Source organism: Oncorhynchus keta, unplaced genomic scaffold (assembly GCF_023373465.1).
Source record: "Oncorhynchus keta strain PuntledgeMale-10-30-2019 unplaced genomic scaffold, Oket_V2 Un_scaffold_17529_pilon_pilon, whole genome shotgun sequence".
Taxonomy (NCBI): domain Eukaryota; kingdom Metazoa; phylum Chordata; class Actinopteri; order Salmoniformes; family Salmonidae; genus Oncorhynchus; species Oncorhynchus keta.
Genome location: NW_026290824.1, coordinates 111,276 through 127,987, shown reverse-complemented (window position 1 = coordinate 127,987; position 16,712 = coordinate 111,276). Strand labels below are relative to the sequence as shown.

Here is a 16,712-nt window from a genome sequence, read left to right as displayed (position 1 = left end):
CCTTTGAACGGGGTAATGGTAGTAGGTGCCAGGAGCACCGGTTTGTGTCAAGAACTGCAACGCTGCTGGGTTTTTCACACAACAGTTTCTGGTCTGTATCAAGAATGATTCACCACCCAAAAGACATCCAGCCAATTTGACACAACTGTGGGAAGCACTGGAGTCAACATGGACCAGCATCCCTGTGGAACACTTTAGACACCTTGTAGAGTCAACATGGACCAGCACCCCTGTGGAACGCTTTCAACACCTTGTGGAGTCAACATGGACCAGCATCCCTGTGGAACGCTTTAGACACCTTGTGGAGTCAACATGGACCAGCATCCCTGTGGAACACTTTAGACACCTTGTGGAGTCAACATGGACCAGCATCCCTGTGGAACACTTTAGACACCTTGTGGAGTCAACATGGACCAGCATCCCTGTGGAACGCTTTAGACACCTTGTGGAGTCAACATGGACCAGCATCCCTGTGGAACGCTTTAGACACCTTGTGGAGTCAACATGGACCAGCATCCCTGTGGAGTCAACATGGACCAGCATCCCTGTGGAGTCAACATGGACCAGCATCCCTGTGGAACGCTTCAGACACCTTGTGGAGTCAACATGGACCAGCATCCCTGTGGAACGCTTTAGACACCTTGTAGAGTCAACATGGACCAGCATCCCTGTGGAGTCAACATGGACCAGCATCCCTGTGGAACGCTTCAGACACCTTGTGGAGTCAACATGGACCAGCATCCCTGTGGAACACTTCAGACACCTTGTGGAGTCAACATGGGCCAGCATCCCTGTGGAACACTTCAGACACCTTGTGGAGTCAACATGGACCAGCATCCCTGTGGAACACTTTAGACACCTTGTGGAGTCAACATGGACCAGCATCCCTGTGGAACGCTTTAGACACCTTGTGGAGTCAACATGGGCCAGCATCCCTGTGGAACGCTTTAGACACCTTGTGGAGTCAACATGGGCCAGCATCCCTGTGGAACGCTTCAGACACCTTGTGGAGTCAACATGGACCAGCATCCCTGTGGAACGCTTTAGACACCTTGTGGAGTCAACATGGACCAGCATCCCTGTGGAACGCTTTAGACACCTTGTGGAGTCAACATGGGCCAGCATCCCTGTGGAACGCTTTAGACACCTTGTGGAGTCAACATGGACCAGCATCCCTGTGGAACACTTTAGACACCTTGTAGAGTCAACATGTACCAGCATCCCTGTGGAACACTTTAGACACCTTGTGGAGTCAACATGGACCAGCATCCCTGTGGAGTCAACATGGACCAGCATCCCTGTGGAGTCAACATGGACCAGCATCCCTGTGGAACACTTTAGACACCTTGTGGAGTCAACATGGGCCAGCATCCCTGTGGAACGCTTTAGACACCTTGTGGAGTCAACATGGGCCAGCATCCCTGTGGAACGCTTTAGACACCTTGTGGAGTCAACATGGACCAGCATCCCTGTGGAACGCTTTAGACACCTTGTGGAGTCAACATGGACCAGCATCCCTGTGGAACGCTTTAGACACCTTGTAGAGTCAACATGGGCCAGCATCCCTGTGGAACACTTTAGACACCTTGTGGAGTCAACATGGACCAGCATCCCTGTGGAACGCTTTCAACACCTTGTAGAGTCAACATGGACCAGCATCCCTGTGGAACGCTTTAGACACCTTGTGGAGTCAACATGGACCAGCATCCCTGTGGAACGCTTTCGACACCTTGTAGAGTCAACATGGGACCAGCATCCCTGTGGAACGCTTTAGACACCTTGTGGAGTCAACATGGACCAGCATCCCTGTGGAACGCTTTCGACACCTTGTGGAGTCAACATGGACCAGCATCCCTGTGGAACACTTTAGACACCTTGTGGAGTCAACATGGACCAGCATCCCTGTGGAGTCAACATGGACCAGCATCCCTGTGGAACACTTTAGACACCTTGTGGAGTCAACATGGACCAGCATCCCTGTGGAACGCTTCAGACACCTTGTGGAGTCAACATGGACCAGCATCCCTGTGGAACACTTTAGACACCTTGTGGAGTCAACATGGACCAGCATCCCTGTGGAGTCAACATGGACCAGCATCCCTGTGGAACGCTTTAGACACCTTGTGGAGTCAACATGGACCAGCATCCCTGTGGAACGCTTTAGACACCTTGTGGAGTCAACATGGACCAGCATCCCTGTGGAACACTTTAGACACCTTGTGGAGTCAACATGGACCAGCATCCCTGTGGAACACTTTAGACACCTTGTAGAGTCAACATGGACCAGCATCCCTGTGGAACGCTTCAGACACCTTGTGGAGTCAACATGGGCCAGCATCCCTGTGGAGTCAACATGGGGCCAGCATCCCTGTGGAACACTTTAGACACCTTGTGGAGTCAACATGGACCAGCATCCCTGTGGAAACGCTTTAGACACCTTGTGGAGTCAACATGGGCCAGCATCCCTGTGGAACACTTTAGACACCTTGTGGAGTCAACATGGACCAGCATCCCTGTGGAACACTTTCAACACCTTGTAGAGTCAACATGGACCAGCATCCCTGTGGAACGCTTTAGACACCTTGTGGAGTCAACATGGACCAGCATCCCTGTGGAACGCTTTCAACACCTTGTAGAGTCAACATGGACCAGCATCCCTGTGGAACGCTTTAGACACCTTGTGGAGTGAACATGGACCAGCATCCCTGTGGAACGCTTTCAACACCTTGTGGAGTCAACATGGGCCAGCATCCCTGTGGAACGCTTCAGACACCTTGTGGAGTCAACATGGTCCAGCATCCCTGTGGAATGCTTTAGACACCTTGTAGAGTCAACATGGGCCAGCATCCCTGTGGAGTCAACATGGGGCCAGCATCCCTGTGGAACACTTTAGACACCTTGTGGAGTCAACATGGACCAGCATCCCTGTGGAACACTTTAGACACCTTGTGGAGTCAACATAAACTAGCATCCCTGTGGAACACTTTAGACACCTTGTAGAGTCAACATGGACCAGCATCCCTGTGGAACGCTTTAGACACCTTGTAGAGTCAACATGGACCAGCATCCCTGTGGAACGCTTTCAACACCTTGTAGAGTCAACATGGACCAGCATCCCTGTGGAACACTTCAGACACCTTGTGGAGTCAACATGGACCAGCATCCCTGTGGAGTCAACATGGGGCCAGCATCCCTGTGGAACACTTTAGACACCTTGTGGAGTCAACATGGACCAGCATCCCTGTGGAACACTTTAGACACCTTGTGGAGTCAACATAAACCAGCATCCCTGTGGAACGCTTTAGACACCTTGTGGAGTCAACATGGACCAGCATCCCTGTGGAACACTTTAGACACCTTGTGGAGTCAACATGGACCAGCATCCCTGTGGAACACTTCAGACACCTTGTGGAGTCAACATGGACCAGCATCCCTGTGGAGTCAACATGGGGCCAGCATCCCTGTGGAACACTTCAGACACCTTGTGGAGTCAACATGGACCAGCATCCCTGTGGAGTCAACATGGGGCCAGCATCCCTGTGGAACACTTTAGACACCTTGTGGAGTCAACATGGACCAGCATCCCTGTGGAACACTTTAGACACCTTGTGGAGTCAACATGGACCAGCATCCCTGTGGAACGCTTTAGACACCTTGTGGAGTCAACATGGACCAGCATCCCTGTGGAACACTTCAGACACCTTGTGGAGTCAACATGGACCAGCATCCCTGTGGAGTCAACATGGGGCCAGCATCCCTGTGGAACACTTTAGACACCTTGTGGAGTCAACATGGACCAGCATCCCTGTGGAACACTTTAGACACCTTGTGGAGTCAACATGGACCAGCATCCCTGTGGAACGCTTTAGACACCTTGTGGAGTCAACATGGACCAGCATCCCTGTGGAACGCTTTAGACACCTTGTGGAGTCAACATGGGCCAGCATCCCTGTGGAACGCTTTAGACACCTTGTAGAGTCAACATGGACCAGCATCCCTGTGGAACACTTTAGACACCTTGTGGAGTCCATGCCCTGACAAACCAAAGCTGTTCTCAGGGCAACTCAATATAAACTCAGTGTACACACAGACTCTGGACAGAGAGGGGTTAGTTACTTTGCTTAAGGACCCAATGGCAGGAGATGCTATCTAGGATGAGGTCTTTCTATGTATCCCACATTACTCTGGTCAAAAGTAGTGAACTAAATAGGGAGCCATTGAGGACGTGTGCAGCTTGACTCAGCCTCTTGCCTGTACAGAGCGCAGCGGAAGCCTCCTCTTCAGAGACATGCGGAGGGAGTTGAGAGAGGAGGAGGAGCGTAGCTTCCTGAAGAGGTCAGGGGGGGGGGCCTCAGGGGAGCTGAACTCGCCCCCGTCTGACTCCTCCAGAACGCTGTGAGCCCTCCACACCGCCGCGCCACTCATCACCGACGACGACATGCTGAAGCTGGCCAATCAGGGAGGAAAGAGGAAGAGATCAGGGCTGTGTTCAGCAGTACACACACAACAATGTAGAGCGTTCAGATAGAAATGTAGAACAAGCATCAAAATGTAAAAGATAAGCACATAATAAAACTGGTGCCCATCTTTCCATTGTGGGATGAAATTCTGCACAACAGATGGCTGAGGTCACTTAAACACGTCTGGGGGAAAAACTGTGGTTTTGGAGTGAACTAGAAAGCAATGCAAAACAAAGTCCTATTTACAAGAAGCTGGAATTATCCATCTGAAGATGATGGCGCTGCCTGGTCTGTGATCCTAAAAGGGAATGCTTGAGTGTCTCGGGTTGGTATTTTAGAGTCTCAAATGGTATGAGCGCGCCCAACCTGTAAAGGTTTGTTGGTCCCGAGTCAGTAGTTTGTTCTAGGCACATACCATGACCCCGGAAACCTCTTGCACAATTGTGCACCGGGGCCTCCCACGCTTTCTATTCTGGTTAGAGACAGTTTGCTCTGTTCTGTGAAGGGAGTAGTACACAGCATTGTACCAGATCGTCAATTTCTTGGCAATTTCTCGCATGGAAAAGCCTTCAATTCTCAGAACAAGAATAAAATAATAAAATACATTTGCATCCTGTAGCTCTAACTCCAAAAAGTTCTGGGACACTGTGAAGTCCATGGAGAACAAGAGCACCTCCTCCCAGCTGCCCACTGCACTGAGGCTAGGTAACACGGTCACCACCGATAAATCCATCGAAAACTTCAACAAGCATTTCTCAACGGCTGGCCATGCCTTCCTCCTGGCTACTCCAACCTCGGCCAACAGCTCTGCCCCCCCCCCGCAGCTACTCGCCCAAGCCTCTCCAGGTTATCCTTTACCCAAATCCAGATAGCAGATGTTCTGAAAGAGCTGCAAAACCTGGACCCGTACAAATCAGCTGGGCTTGACAATCTGGACTCTCTATTTCTGAAACTATCCGCCGCCATGGTCGCAACCCCTATTACCAGCCTGTTCAAACTCTCTTTCATATCGTCTGAGATCCCCAAGGATTGGAAAGCTGCCGCAGTCATCCCCCTCTTCAAAGGGGGAGACACCCTGGACCCAAACTGTTACAGACCTATATCCATCCTGCCCTGCCTATCTAAGGTCTTCAAAAGCCAAGTCAACAAACAGGTCACTGACCATCTCGAATCCCACCGTACCTTCTCCTCGGTGCAATCTGGTTTCCGAGCCGGTCACGGGTGCACCTCAGCCACGCTCAAGGTACTAAACGATATCATAACCGCCATCGATAAAAGACAATACTGTGCAGCCGTCTTCATCGACCTGGCCAAGGCTTTCGACTCTGTCAATCACCATATTCTTATCGGCAGACTCAGTAGCCTCGATTTTTGTAATGACTGCCTTGCCTGGTTCACCAACTACTTTGCAGACAGAGTTCAGTGTGTCAAATCAGAGGGCATGTTGTCCGGTCCTCTGGCAGTCTCTATGGGCGTGCCACAGGGTTCAATTCTCAGGCCGACTCTTTTCTTTGTATATATCAATGATGTTGCTCTTGCTGTGGGCGATTCCCTGATCCACCTCTACGCAGACGACACCATTCTGTATACTTCCGGCCCTTCCTTGGACACTGTGCTATCTAACCTCCAAACGAGCTTCAACGCCATACAACACTCCTTCCGTGGCCTCTAACTGCTCTTAAACGCTAGTAAAACCAAATATATGCTTTTCAACCGTTCGCTGCCTGCACCCGCACGCCCGACTAGCATCACCACCCTGGATGGTTCTGACCTAGAATATGTGGACATCTATAAGTACCCAGGTGTCTGGCTAGACTGTAAACTCTCCTTCCAGACTCATATCAAACATCTCCAATCGAAAATCAAATCTAGAGTCGGCTTTCTATTCCGCAACAAAGTCTCCTTCACTCACGCCGCCAAACTTACCCTAGTAAAACTGACTATCCTACCGATCCTCGACTTCGGCGATGTCATCTACAAAATAGCTTCCAACACTCTACTCAACAAACTGGATGCAGTTTATCACAGTGCCATCCGTTTTGTTACTAAAGCACCTTATACCACCCACCACTGCGACTTGTATGCTCTAGTCGGCTGGCCCTCGCTACATATTCGTCGCCAGACCCACTGGCTCCAGGTCATCTACAAGTCCATGCTAGGTAAAGCTCCGCCTTATCTCAGTTCACTGGTCACGATGGCAACACCCATCCGTAGCACGCGCTCCAGCAGGTGTATCTCACTGATCATCCCTAAAGCCAACACCTCATTTGGCCGCCTTTCTTTCCAGTTCTCTGCTGCCTGTGACTGGAACGAATTGCAAAAATCGCTGAAGTTGGAGACTTTTATATCCCTCACCAACTTCAAACATCTGCTATCTGACCAGCTAACCGATCGCTGCAGCTGTACATAGTCTATCGGTAAATAGCCCACCCAATTTGACCTACCTCATCCCCATACTGTTTATATTTATTTACTTTTATGCTCTTTTGTACACCAGTATCTCTACCTGTACATGACCATCTGATCATTTATCACTCCAGTGTTAATCTGATAAATTGTAATTATTCGCCTCTCTTTCTCTTTCTACTGTGTTATTGACTTGTTTATTGTTTACTCCATGTGTAACTCTGTGTTGTCTGTTCACACTGCTATGCTTTATCTTGGCCAGGTCACAGTTGCAAATGAAATCTTGTTCTCAACAGGCCTACCTGGTTAAATAAAGGTGAAATAAATCAAACGTGTCATTGGAACACAGGAGTGATGGTTGCTGATAATGGACCTCTGTACGCCTATGTAGATATTCCATTAAAAATCAGCCATTTCCAGCTACAATAGTCATTTACAACATTAGCAATGCCTACACTGTATTTCGGATCATTTGGATGTTATTTTTAATTGTGTTTCTTTCAAAAACATTTCTAAGTGACCCCTAACTTTTGAACGGTAGTGTACATGTTTATTTTATGGCACACCTGTCTGATTTGCGCCTGTCTCTGGGCAAATCCATTGAGGAGGCCGCAGTGATGACAATAAAATGGGGACTGTGGCTCAGATACACAAGGTACATCTCTCTCCAGAATGTGTCCTCTCCTGCAATTTCATGGGTATTCACATTGTTTCATAACTTTTGTGTGCATGGGGTGGCAGGTAGGCCTAGTGGTTAGAGCGTTGGGCCAGTAACCGAAAGGTGGCTGGATCAAATCCCCAAGTTGACACGGTCATTCTGTCGTTCTGCCCCTGAACAAGGCAGTTTGCCCACTCTTCCCTGGTAGGCTGTTATTTGTTCTTAACAAAGTTAAATAAAAGATTTTAAAAAATACAATTAGTTACAGTGTCTATTAATTTGCCGTTAATTCACAATTTCTAAATCTGCTATGTTTATTTACGTTCATTTCTGTTAATGCATTCAATATATTAGTTATTTAACATTGTCAGATTGGAAATGTGTTTTGCAGAACTCATAACCTGGGCTACACTTGAGAAACAAGCTTTATTTCACTCCATTTATGAGTTGTCAATTTATTGGTCGTCTTTTGTTTGAAATGCTCCTGTCAATGTTGAGGACGCATATTGAAGTGAGACGAGGCTACCTGGCCTGCGCGCAACTGTAGGCCTATAAAATGTGTCCATTTGGGGATGTCTGATAGTATTTCTGGTTGTCTTAACACACCACCACTAATGAGCCGTTAGTCTTTCTGGGTCAGTCTCTAAGAGCTGTGAGTCTTTCTGGGTCAGTCTCTAAGAGCTGTGAGTCTTCCTGGGTCAGTCTCTAAGAGCTGTGAGTCTTTCTGGGTCAGTCTCTAAGAGCTGTGAGTCTTCCTGGGTCAGTCTCTAAGAGCTGGGAGTCTTCCTGGGTCAGTCTCTAAGAGCTGTGAGTCTTCCTGGGTCAGTCTCTAAGAGCTGTGAGTCTTTCTGGGTCAGTCTCTAAGAGCTGTAAGTCTTCCTGGGTCAGTCTCTAAGAGCTGTGAGTCTTCCTGGGTCAGTCTCTAAGAGCTGTGAGAGGGGATGTCTGATAGTATTTCTGATTGTCTTAACACACCACCACTAAAGAGCTGTGAGTCTTTCTGGGTCAGTCTTTAAGAGCTGTGAGTCTTTCTGGGTCAGTCTCTAAGAGCTGTGAGTCTTCCTGGGTCAGTCTCTAAGAGCTGTGAGTCTTCCTGGGTCAGTCTCTAAGAGCTGTGAGTCTTCCTGGGTCAGTCTCTAAGAGCTGTGAGTCTTCCTGGGTCAGTCTCTAAGAGCTGTGAGTCTTTCTGGGTCAGTCTCTAAGAGCTGTAAGTCTTTCTGGGTCAGTCTCTAAGAGCTGTGAGTCTTCCTGGGTCAGTCTCTAAGAGCTGCGAGTCTTTCTGGGTCAGTCTCTAAGAGCTGAGTCTTCCTTGGTCAGTCTCTAAGAGCTGTGAGAGGGGATGTCTGATAGTATTTCTGATTGTCTTAACACACCGCCACTAAAGAGCTGTGAGTCTTTCTGGGTCAGTCTCTAAGAGCTGTGAGTCTTTCTGGGTCAGTCTCTAAGAGCTGCGAGTCTTTCTGGGTCAGTCTCTAAGAGCTGCGAGTCTTTCTGGGTCAGTCTCTAAGAGCTGTGAGTCTTCCTGGGTCAGTCTCTAAGAGCTGCGAGTCTTTCTGGGTCAGTCTCTAAGAGCTGTGAGTCTTCCTGGGTCAGTCTCTAAGAGCTGTGAGTCTTTCTGGGTCAGTCTCTAAGAGCTGGGAGTCTTTCTGGGTCAGTCTCTAAGAGCTGTGAGTCTTTCTGGGTCAGTCTCTAAGAGCTGTAAGTCTTCCTGGGTCAGTCTCTAAGAGCTGTGAGTCTTTCTGGGTCAGTCTCTAAGAGCTGTGAGAGGGGATGTCTGATAGTATTTCTGATTGTCTTAACACACCACCACTAAAGAGCTCTGAGTCTTTCTGGGTCAGTCTCTAAGAGCTGGGAGTCTTTCTGGGTCAGTCTCTAAGAGCTGGGAGTCTTCCTGGGTCAGTCTCTAAGAGCTGTGAGAGGGGATGTCTGATAGTATTTCTGATTGTCTTAACACACCGCCACTAAAGAGCTGTGAGTCTTTCTGGGTCAGTCTCTAAGAGCTGTGAGAGGGGATGTCTGATAGTATTTCTGATTGTCTTAACACACCGCCACTAAAGAGCTGTGAGTCTTCCTGGGTCAGTCTCTAAGAGCTGTGAGTCTTTCTGGGTCAGTCTCTAAGAGCTGTAAGTCTTCCTGGGTCAGTCTCTAAGAGCTGTGAGTCTTTCTGGGTCAGTCTCTAAGAGCTGTGAGAGGGGATGTCTGATAGTATTTCTGATTGTCTTAACACACCACCACTAATGAGCTGTGAGTCTTCCTGGGTCAGTCTCTAAGAGCTGTGAGTCTTTCTGGGTCAGTCTCTAAGAGCTGTAAGTCTTTCTGGGTCAGTCTCTAAGAGCTGTGAGTCTTCCTGGGTCAGTCTCTAAGAGCTGTGAGAGGGGATGTCTGATAGTATTTCTGATTGTCTTAACACACCACCACTAATGAGCTGTGAAGTTTGTCAAAATCATTTTTTTTCTTCACCTGAAACAGCGAGTAAACAAAGTGTGTTTTTAGGATCAATTGAGAAGTTCATCAAAGTATCTGAACAATATTTCCAGCTCTCTCCCTTTCGATAACCACTCAGCATGAAAGGAACAAATGTAATGTTCTGATCCAGTGGAAACATCGTAGAATACCTGATTACTTCTTATCCCTTTTGCACAAATAGCCTGCAGCTGTGTCTGTCCCAAGCTCACTGGCTTGGGAAACTGAGGGTCCAGAATATTTTATACAATGTTTCAAGTTCGTTCCATACAGGCATAGCCAATGTGATTTATAGGATATTTATTTATTTTCATCGGGGTATTTTCTACCTGCGGGCTACAATGTTATGCATTGGTTTTATGTAGGCCATTTTTACATCGTTGGCAATGAAAGTTACTTTTAGATATGAATAATTGTCATTTAGATTGTATGTGGTTAATCTACAGTCTATGATTGATATAAAAAGACTAGTATAAATTAAAATGAAACTGTTCCACGAAAATGTGCATATGAAAATCGTAACTGGCAGGTCGATTAGTGGAAATGGTAAGATAAATTGTCACTCCAAATGGAAAAGGTTTCCGACCCTTTTGGTGTAGCCTGTTACCAACTACAGCAGGAGCACAAAGACAGAATCTGCAAAGGCCAGCTGCTGCAGCAGGAGGGTCAGGAACAGCTTCTGGTTATCTTGATCTCTGGCTCCCTCTTGAGTCATTTGTGTGTGTTAATTATTTAATCAAACGGCGTGCTTAAAGCATCAGACCAGTTCGGTACATAAAGCCTAGTTGATTTTATTATAGACACACCCCGTGTTTAACATGGAAAAAAATACCTGTTTTAAAATGGACCAATTGATTGAAATTGGTCGTAAACACTACTACTCGATCAAGACCCACCGCCAGGTTATACCCCCCCACTTACTTTTAGAACCACAATGCACCCTGCTAAACTCAGTCACGACTTGCGAACTTTGCAGGTGTTTCTGATTAATAAACAATGCCATGCTGGTGGGTGGTACCATTCAAATAAAACCCAGCCCTGAAAATGAAAATTTGGCAAAAAAAATCATTTCCAAATCCACTTTGTTCCAGCTGAAAGAGGGCGAGCAGAGTTTACATTTGTTGCACGACGTTGTCAGTCAACATGTAATCGGTCAAGTTAAAGTATGATATATTTGGACTTGAAGTGTTAACCGAACTGCCCGCGTCTTGCCAATGAGGGGGTTTGGTTAATTTCGCCCGGGTGTCCATGTAGGCGTGTTTTGCACCAGGTAAACGTTGATTACATTAGATAGCTGGCACACTGCTGGGTACGAGCCAGGTGCCCGGTTCAAAGCCCACGTGGGCTAGGGAAAAAAAGTGATGTAGGAGCATGTGGAGTAATGAGTAGGATTCTGTGTTTTCCAGATGCAAAAGTGATTGTTTTTCAGCACACCCTGCATCCCCAAATGAAAACGAGTTTGTTTTTGTTTTTTTATTAAAAAAATGATATATGTTTTTTTTCTGGACGTTGCACCATGCTGCCTTGTTGACAAAATGACTGAGAGGCGCAGATTACCGTTCCATTTCAGTAAGTGGCTTTTCCCTCCACGCTTTCGCCCGCTGACGTAACGAGCCCGCGGCTCAGCGTAATCGAATCATCCCACTGACGTCTCTGGTGTTTAAACCAGGAACATTTTGAAAAAGGAATGTGAAAGACTACAAAGTTGCCTGCCATAATGTCAGATCGTGACATGTGAATTCAAATACATCTGTCCCGCAAAAATGAACGCATTGCAAAAAAATGTGTGAACCAGAAAAAGGCTCTCCTCACTATCCATCGTTCCTGCAGTGATTGCTTACAAGCTCCAGATAATGTTTTTATAACGTTGTGCTGATTATCGTTGTATGGAGCTAAAACATTACAAACAGTAGTAGCAGTATGCATCTCAGGGAGCCAAATAAACGGCTCTTTCACCGACGCAATTCGGTTACCGAAAATCGCCAAACAAAGAGCCGTTCGCTCCGGTATCTGCTGGAGCCTTACCTTATTTAAGCGTTTTGTCTCTGAAAAGGAGTCAACTCAAGTTTGCATTGTTTACATTTCGTCGTGCCGTTCACAACCGCCCGGTTACGCTGCTTTTTTTTGGGCTTGCCCCAACAATATATTACAGTACCCAGTTAACTAACGTTACAATATATTACAGTACCCAGTTAACTGAAGTTACAATATATTACAGTACCCAGTTAACTGAAGTTACAATATATTACAGTACCCAGTTAACTGACGTTACAATATATTACAGTACCCAGTTAACTGACGTTACAATATATTACAGTACGTTAACAATATATTACAGTACCCAGTTAACTGACGTTACAATATATTACAGTACCCAGTTAACTGACGTTACAATATATTACAGTACCCAGTTAACTGACGTTACAATATATTACAGTACCCAGTTAACTGACGTTACAATATATTACTACCCAGTTAACTGCGTTACAATATATTACAGTACCCAGTTAACTGACGTTACAATATATTACAGTACCCAGTTAACTGAAGTTACAATATATTACAGTTTAACAATATATTACAGTACCCAGTTAACTGGTACCCAGTTAACTGACGTTACAATATATTACAGTACCCAGTTAACTGACGTTACAATATATTACAGTACCCAGTTAACTGACGTTACAATATATTACAGTACCCAGTTAACTGACGTTACAATATATTACAGTACCCAGTTAACTGGCGTTTAACTAACGCTACGTACCCAGTACAATATATTACAGTACCCAGTTAACTGACGTTACAATATATTACAGTACCCAGTTAACTGACGTTACAATATATTACAGTACCCAGTTAACTGACGTTACAATATATTACAGTACCCAGTTAACTGACCAATTAACAGTACCCAGTTAACTGAAGTTACGTTTAACAATATATTACAGTACCCAGTTAACTGACGTTACAATATATTACAGTACCCAGTTAACTGACGTTACAATATATTACAGTACCCAGTTAACTGACGTTACAATATATTACAGTACCCAGTTAACTGACGTTACAATATATTACAGTACCCAGTTAACTGACGTTACAATATATTACAGTACCCAGTTAACTGACGTTACAATATATTACAGTACCCAGTTAACTGACGTTACAATATATTACAGTACCCAGTTAACAATATATTACAGTACCCAGTTAACTGACGTTACCAGTACCCAGTTAACTGTTAACTTAACTGACGTTACAATATATTACAGTACCCAGTTAACTGAAGTTACAATATATTACAGTACCCAGTTAACTAACGTTACAATATATTACAGTACCCAGTTAACTGACGTTACAATATATTACAGTACCCAGTTAACTGACAAATATATTACAGTACCCAGTTAACTGACGTACCCAGTTAACTACAATATATTACAGTACCCAGTTAACTGACGTTACAATATATTACAGTACCCAGTTAACTAATATATTACAGTACCCAGTTAACTGAAGTTACAATATATTACAGTACCCAGTTAACTGACCCAGTTAACAATATATTACAGTACCCAGTTAACTGACGTTACAATATATTACAGTACCCAGTTAACTTAACAGTACCCAGTTAACTGACGTTACAATATATTACAGTACCCAGTTAACTGAAGTTACAATATATTACAGTACCCAGTTAACTGACGTTACAATATATTACAGTACCCAGTTAACTGGCGTTACAATATATTACAGTACCCAGTTAACTGAACAATATATTACAGTACCCAGTTAACTGACGTTACAATATATTACAGTACCCAGTTAACTGAAGTTACAATATATTACAGTACCCAGTTAACTGACGTTACAATATATTACAGTACCCAGTTAACTGACGTTATTACAGTACCCAGTTAACTGACGTTACAATATATTACAGTACCCAGTTAACTGAAGTTACAATATATTACAGTACCCAGTTAACTGACGTTACAATATATTACAGTACCCAGTTAACTGACGTTACAATATATTACAGTACCCAGTTAACTGACGTTACAATATATTACAGTACCCAGTTAACTGACGTTACAATATATTACAGTACCCAGTTAACTGACGTTACAATATATTACAGTACCCAGTTAACTGAACAATATATTACAAACTGATATTACAGTACCCAGTTAACTGACGTTACAATATATTACAGTACCCAGTTAACTGACGTTACAATATATTACAGTACCCAGTTAACTGACGTTACAATATATTACAGTACCCAGTTAACTGACGTTACAATATATTACAGTACCCAGTTAACTGACGTTACAATATATTACAGTACCCAGTTAACTGACGTTACAATATATTACAGTACCCAGTTAACTAATATATTACAGTACCCAGTTAACTGAAGTTACAATATATTACAGTACCCAGTTAACTACGTTACAATATATTATACCCAGTTAACTGATATATATTACAGTACCCAGTTAACTATTACAATATATTACAGTATTAACTGAACGTTACAATATATTACAGTACCCAGTTAACTGAAGTTACAATATATTATACCCAGTTAACTATTATATATTACAGTACCCAGTTAACTATATTATTACAGTACCCAGTTAACTATTATATATTACAGTACCCAGTTAACTGAAGTTACAATATATTACAGTACCCAGTTAACTGAAAATATATTACAGTACCCAGTTAACTGACGTTACAATATATTACAGTACCCAGTTAACTGAAGTTACAATATATTACAGTACCCAGTTAACTGTAATACCCAGTACAAATATATTACAGTACCCAGTTAACTGAAGTTACAATATATTACAGTACCCAGTTAACTAACGACGTATATATTACAGTACCCAGTTAACTAATTATAATATATTACAGTACCCAGTTAACTGAAGTTACAATATATTACAGTACCCAGTTAACTAACAATATATTACAGTACCCAGTTAACTAACGTTACAATATATTACAGTACCCAGTTAACTGAAGTTACAATATATTACAGTACCCAGTTAACTGATTACAATATATTACAGTACCCAGTTAACTATACAATATATTACAGTACCCAGTTAACTGAAGTTACAATATATTACAGTACCCAGTTAACTGACGTTACAATATATTACAGTACCCAGTTAACTGACGTTACAATATATTACAGTACCCAGTTAACTGAAGTTACAATATATTACAGTACCCAGTTAACTAACGTTACAATATATTACAGTACCCAGTTAACTGAAGTTACAATATATTACAGTACCCAGTTAACTAACGTTACAATATATTACAGTACCCAGTTAACTGAAGTTATAATATATTACAGTACCCAGTTAACTGAAGTTACAATATATTACAGTACCCAGTTAACTGAAGTTACAATATATTACAGTACCCAGTTAACTGAAGTTACAATATATTACAGTACCCAGTTAACTGAAGTTACAATATATTACAGTACCCAGTTAACTGAAGTTACAATATATTATAATATATATATTATGTAATATATTGTATAATATATTACAGTACCCAGTTAACTAACGTTACAATATATTATAATATATATATTATGTGATATATTGTATAATATATTACAGTACCCAGTTAACTAACATTACCTACTGTAGTAATTTCACATGCTAGTTAACATCCCAATAACCATATCAACAAAATGTAGCTATCCTAAATTAACTAGCTAGATACTTTGTTCTAATTTTGAATTCGCTAACCTTGCTATTAACTGACTTGTTAAATAAAGGTTAAATAAAATATTTTAATAAAAATACTAGCAGCTTCGGATTAGCTAGTTAGCAGGCAGACAAAGTTAACATTATTAGCTAGCTGACGTAAAACTCTGTTATGCCTGCTTTTTTAAAAATAGCTAAATCGTCCTTTGAACGAGGTGAATAGGTTATATTTTTCTGTAATACTCATTTATGATACACAAAGAAGTATTTTATATTCGATAATATCTACCTTGTAAAGTAGTTTGTTCCCTGTGTCTCCCGGAGAAACGTCTAGCTGCAGTAGTCAACGGGAAGTGTTTCTGTGTTTGAATTTGGACCCGCTCCCCAACCGCAGACCCTCAGTGCTATCTGATTGGTCGACGCTGTCCCGAGTGCTCCCAAACTTCCCCGAATTAATTACACATTCGGTTCCTAGCTCCTTGCTTTAGTTCCTACTCTACTGATATCTGCTGTAGTTAAAAATATATTTTAAAAAAACTGGCGGATAATGTGACTTTATAACAGTGATAGTTGGCTCGGACGGAATCTCTACCATTCTGCTAGTTTTCCTTCTATCCAGTCCTTTTATGGTTGTGAATAACTTTTGGGATACAAACTCAGATTTGTGGATTTGCAATCCAAAACCCTGTTCTTTCGCACATGCGCACTGATTCCGTGTGCGCTCCAGCGGACACAGACAATAGGATAGTTGTAGTAGGCCCGGCCTGTGCTGAAAAAAATAATAACGGATACAATTATTCAGTCGACTAAGTATCCACAGACTGTATTAATTGTATCTATGAATGAAATTGACTGATAATAGGGTGACAGTGTAAGAACTATAATTTTCTTCAGTTTTTCCCTATGGATACTATTTAGGGGAGCACAGGCAGAAAAGTTTAAAAGTCTCCTTGCACATATTTAGGAGTGGCGTAAAGAAAA

General features: G+C 43.4%; 1 protein-coding gene and 1 long non-coding RNA gene across 14 annotated transcripts in view; both read right to left on the bottom strand.

The window, feature by feature from the left end:
- LOC127927709 (uncharacterized) overlaps positions 1 to 16,112 on the bottom strand; it is a 62,766-nt gene extending 46,654 nt beyond the window's left edge. For all 13 annotated transcript variants that reach the window (XM_052514414.1, XM_052514416.1, XM_052514419.1 and 10 more), the window contains exons 1-2: positions 16,021 to 16,112; positions 4,252 to 4,447 (exon numbers count right to left, since the gene is read on the bottom strand). In XM_052514414.1, the coding sequence (XP_052370374.1) occupies positions 4,252 to 4,440 (189 nt within the window). In that variant the 5' untranslated portion in view covers positions 4,441 to 4,447; positions 16,021 to 16,112. The remainder of the gene's footprint in view (positions 1 to 4,251; positions 4,448 to 16,020) is intronic.
- On the bottom strand, positions 1,249 to 4,017 carry LOC127927711 (uncharacterized). Its single transcript, XR_008128705.1, has 3 exons — positions 3,922 to 4,017; positions 2,994 to 3,089; positions 1,249 to 1,585 (listed from the first exon to the last, which is right to left on the bottom strand). It is a non-coding gene; the product is annotated as an uncharacterized LOC127927711 (long non-coding RNA).
- Positions 16,113 to 16,712: the final 600 nt, after the last annotated feature.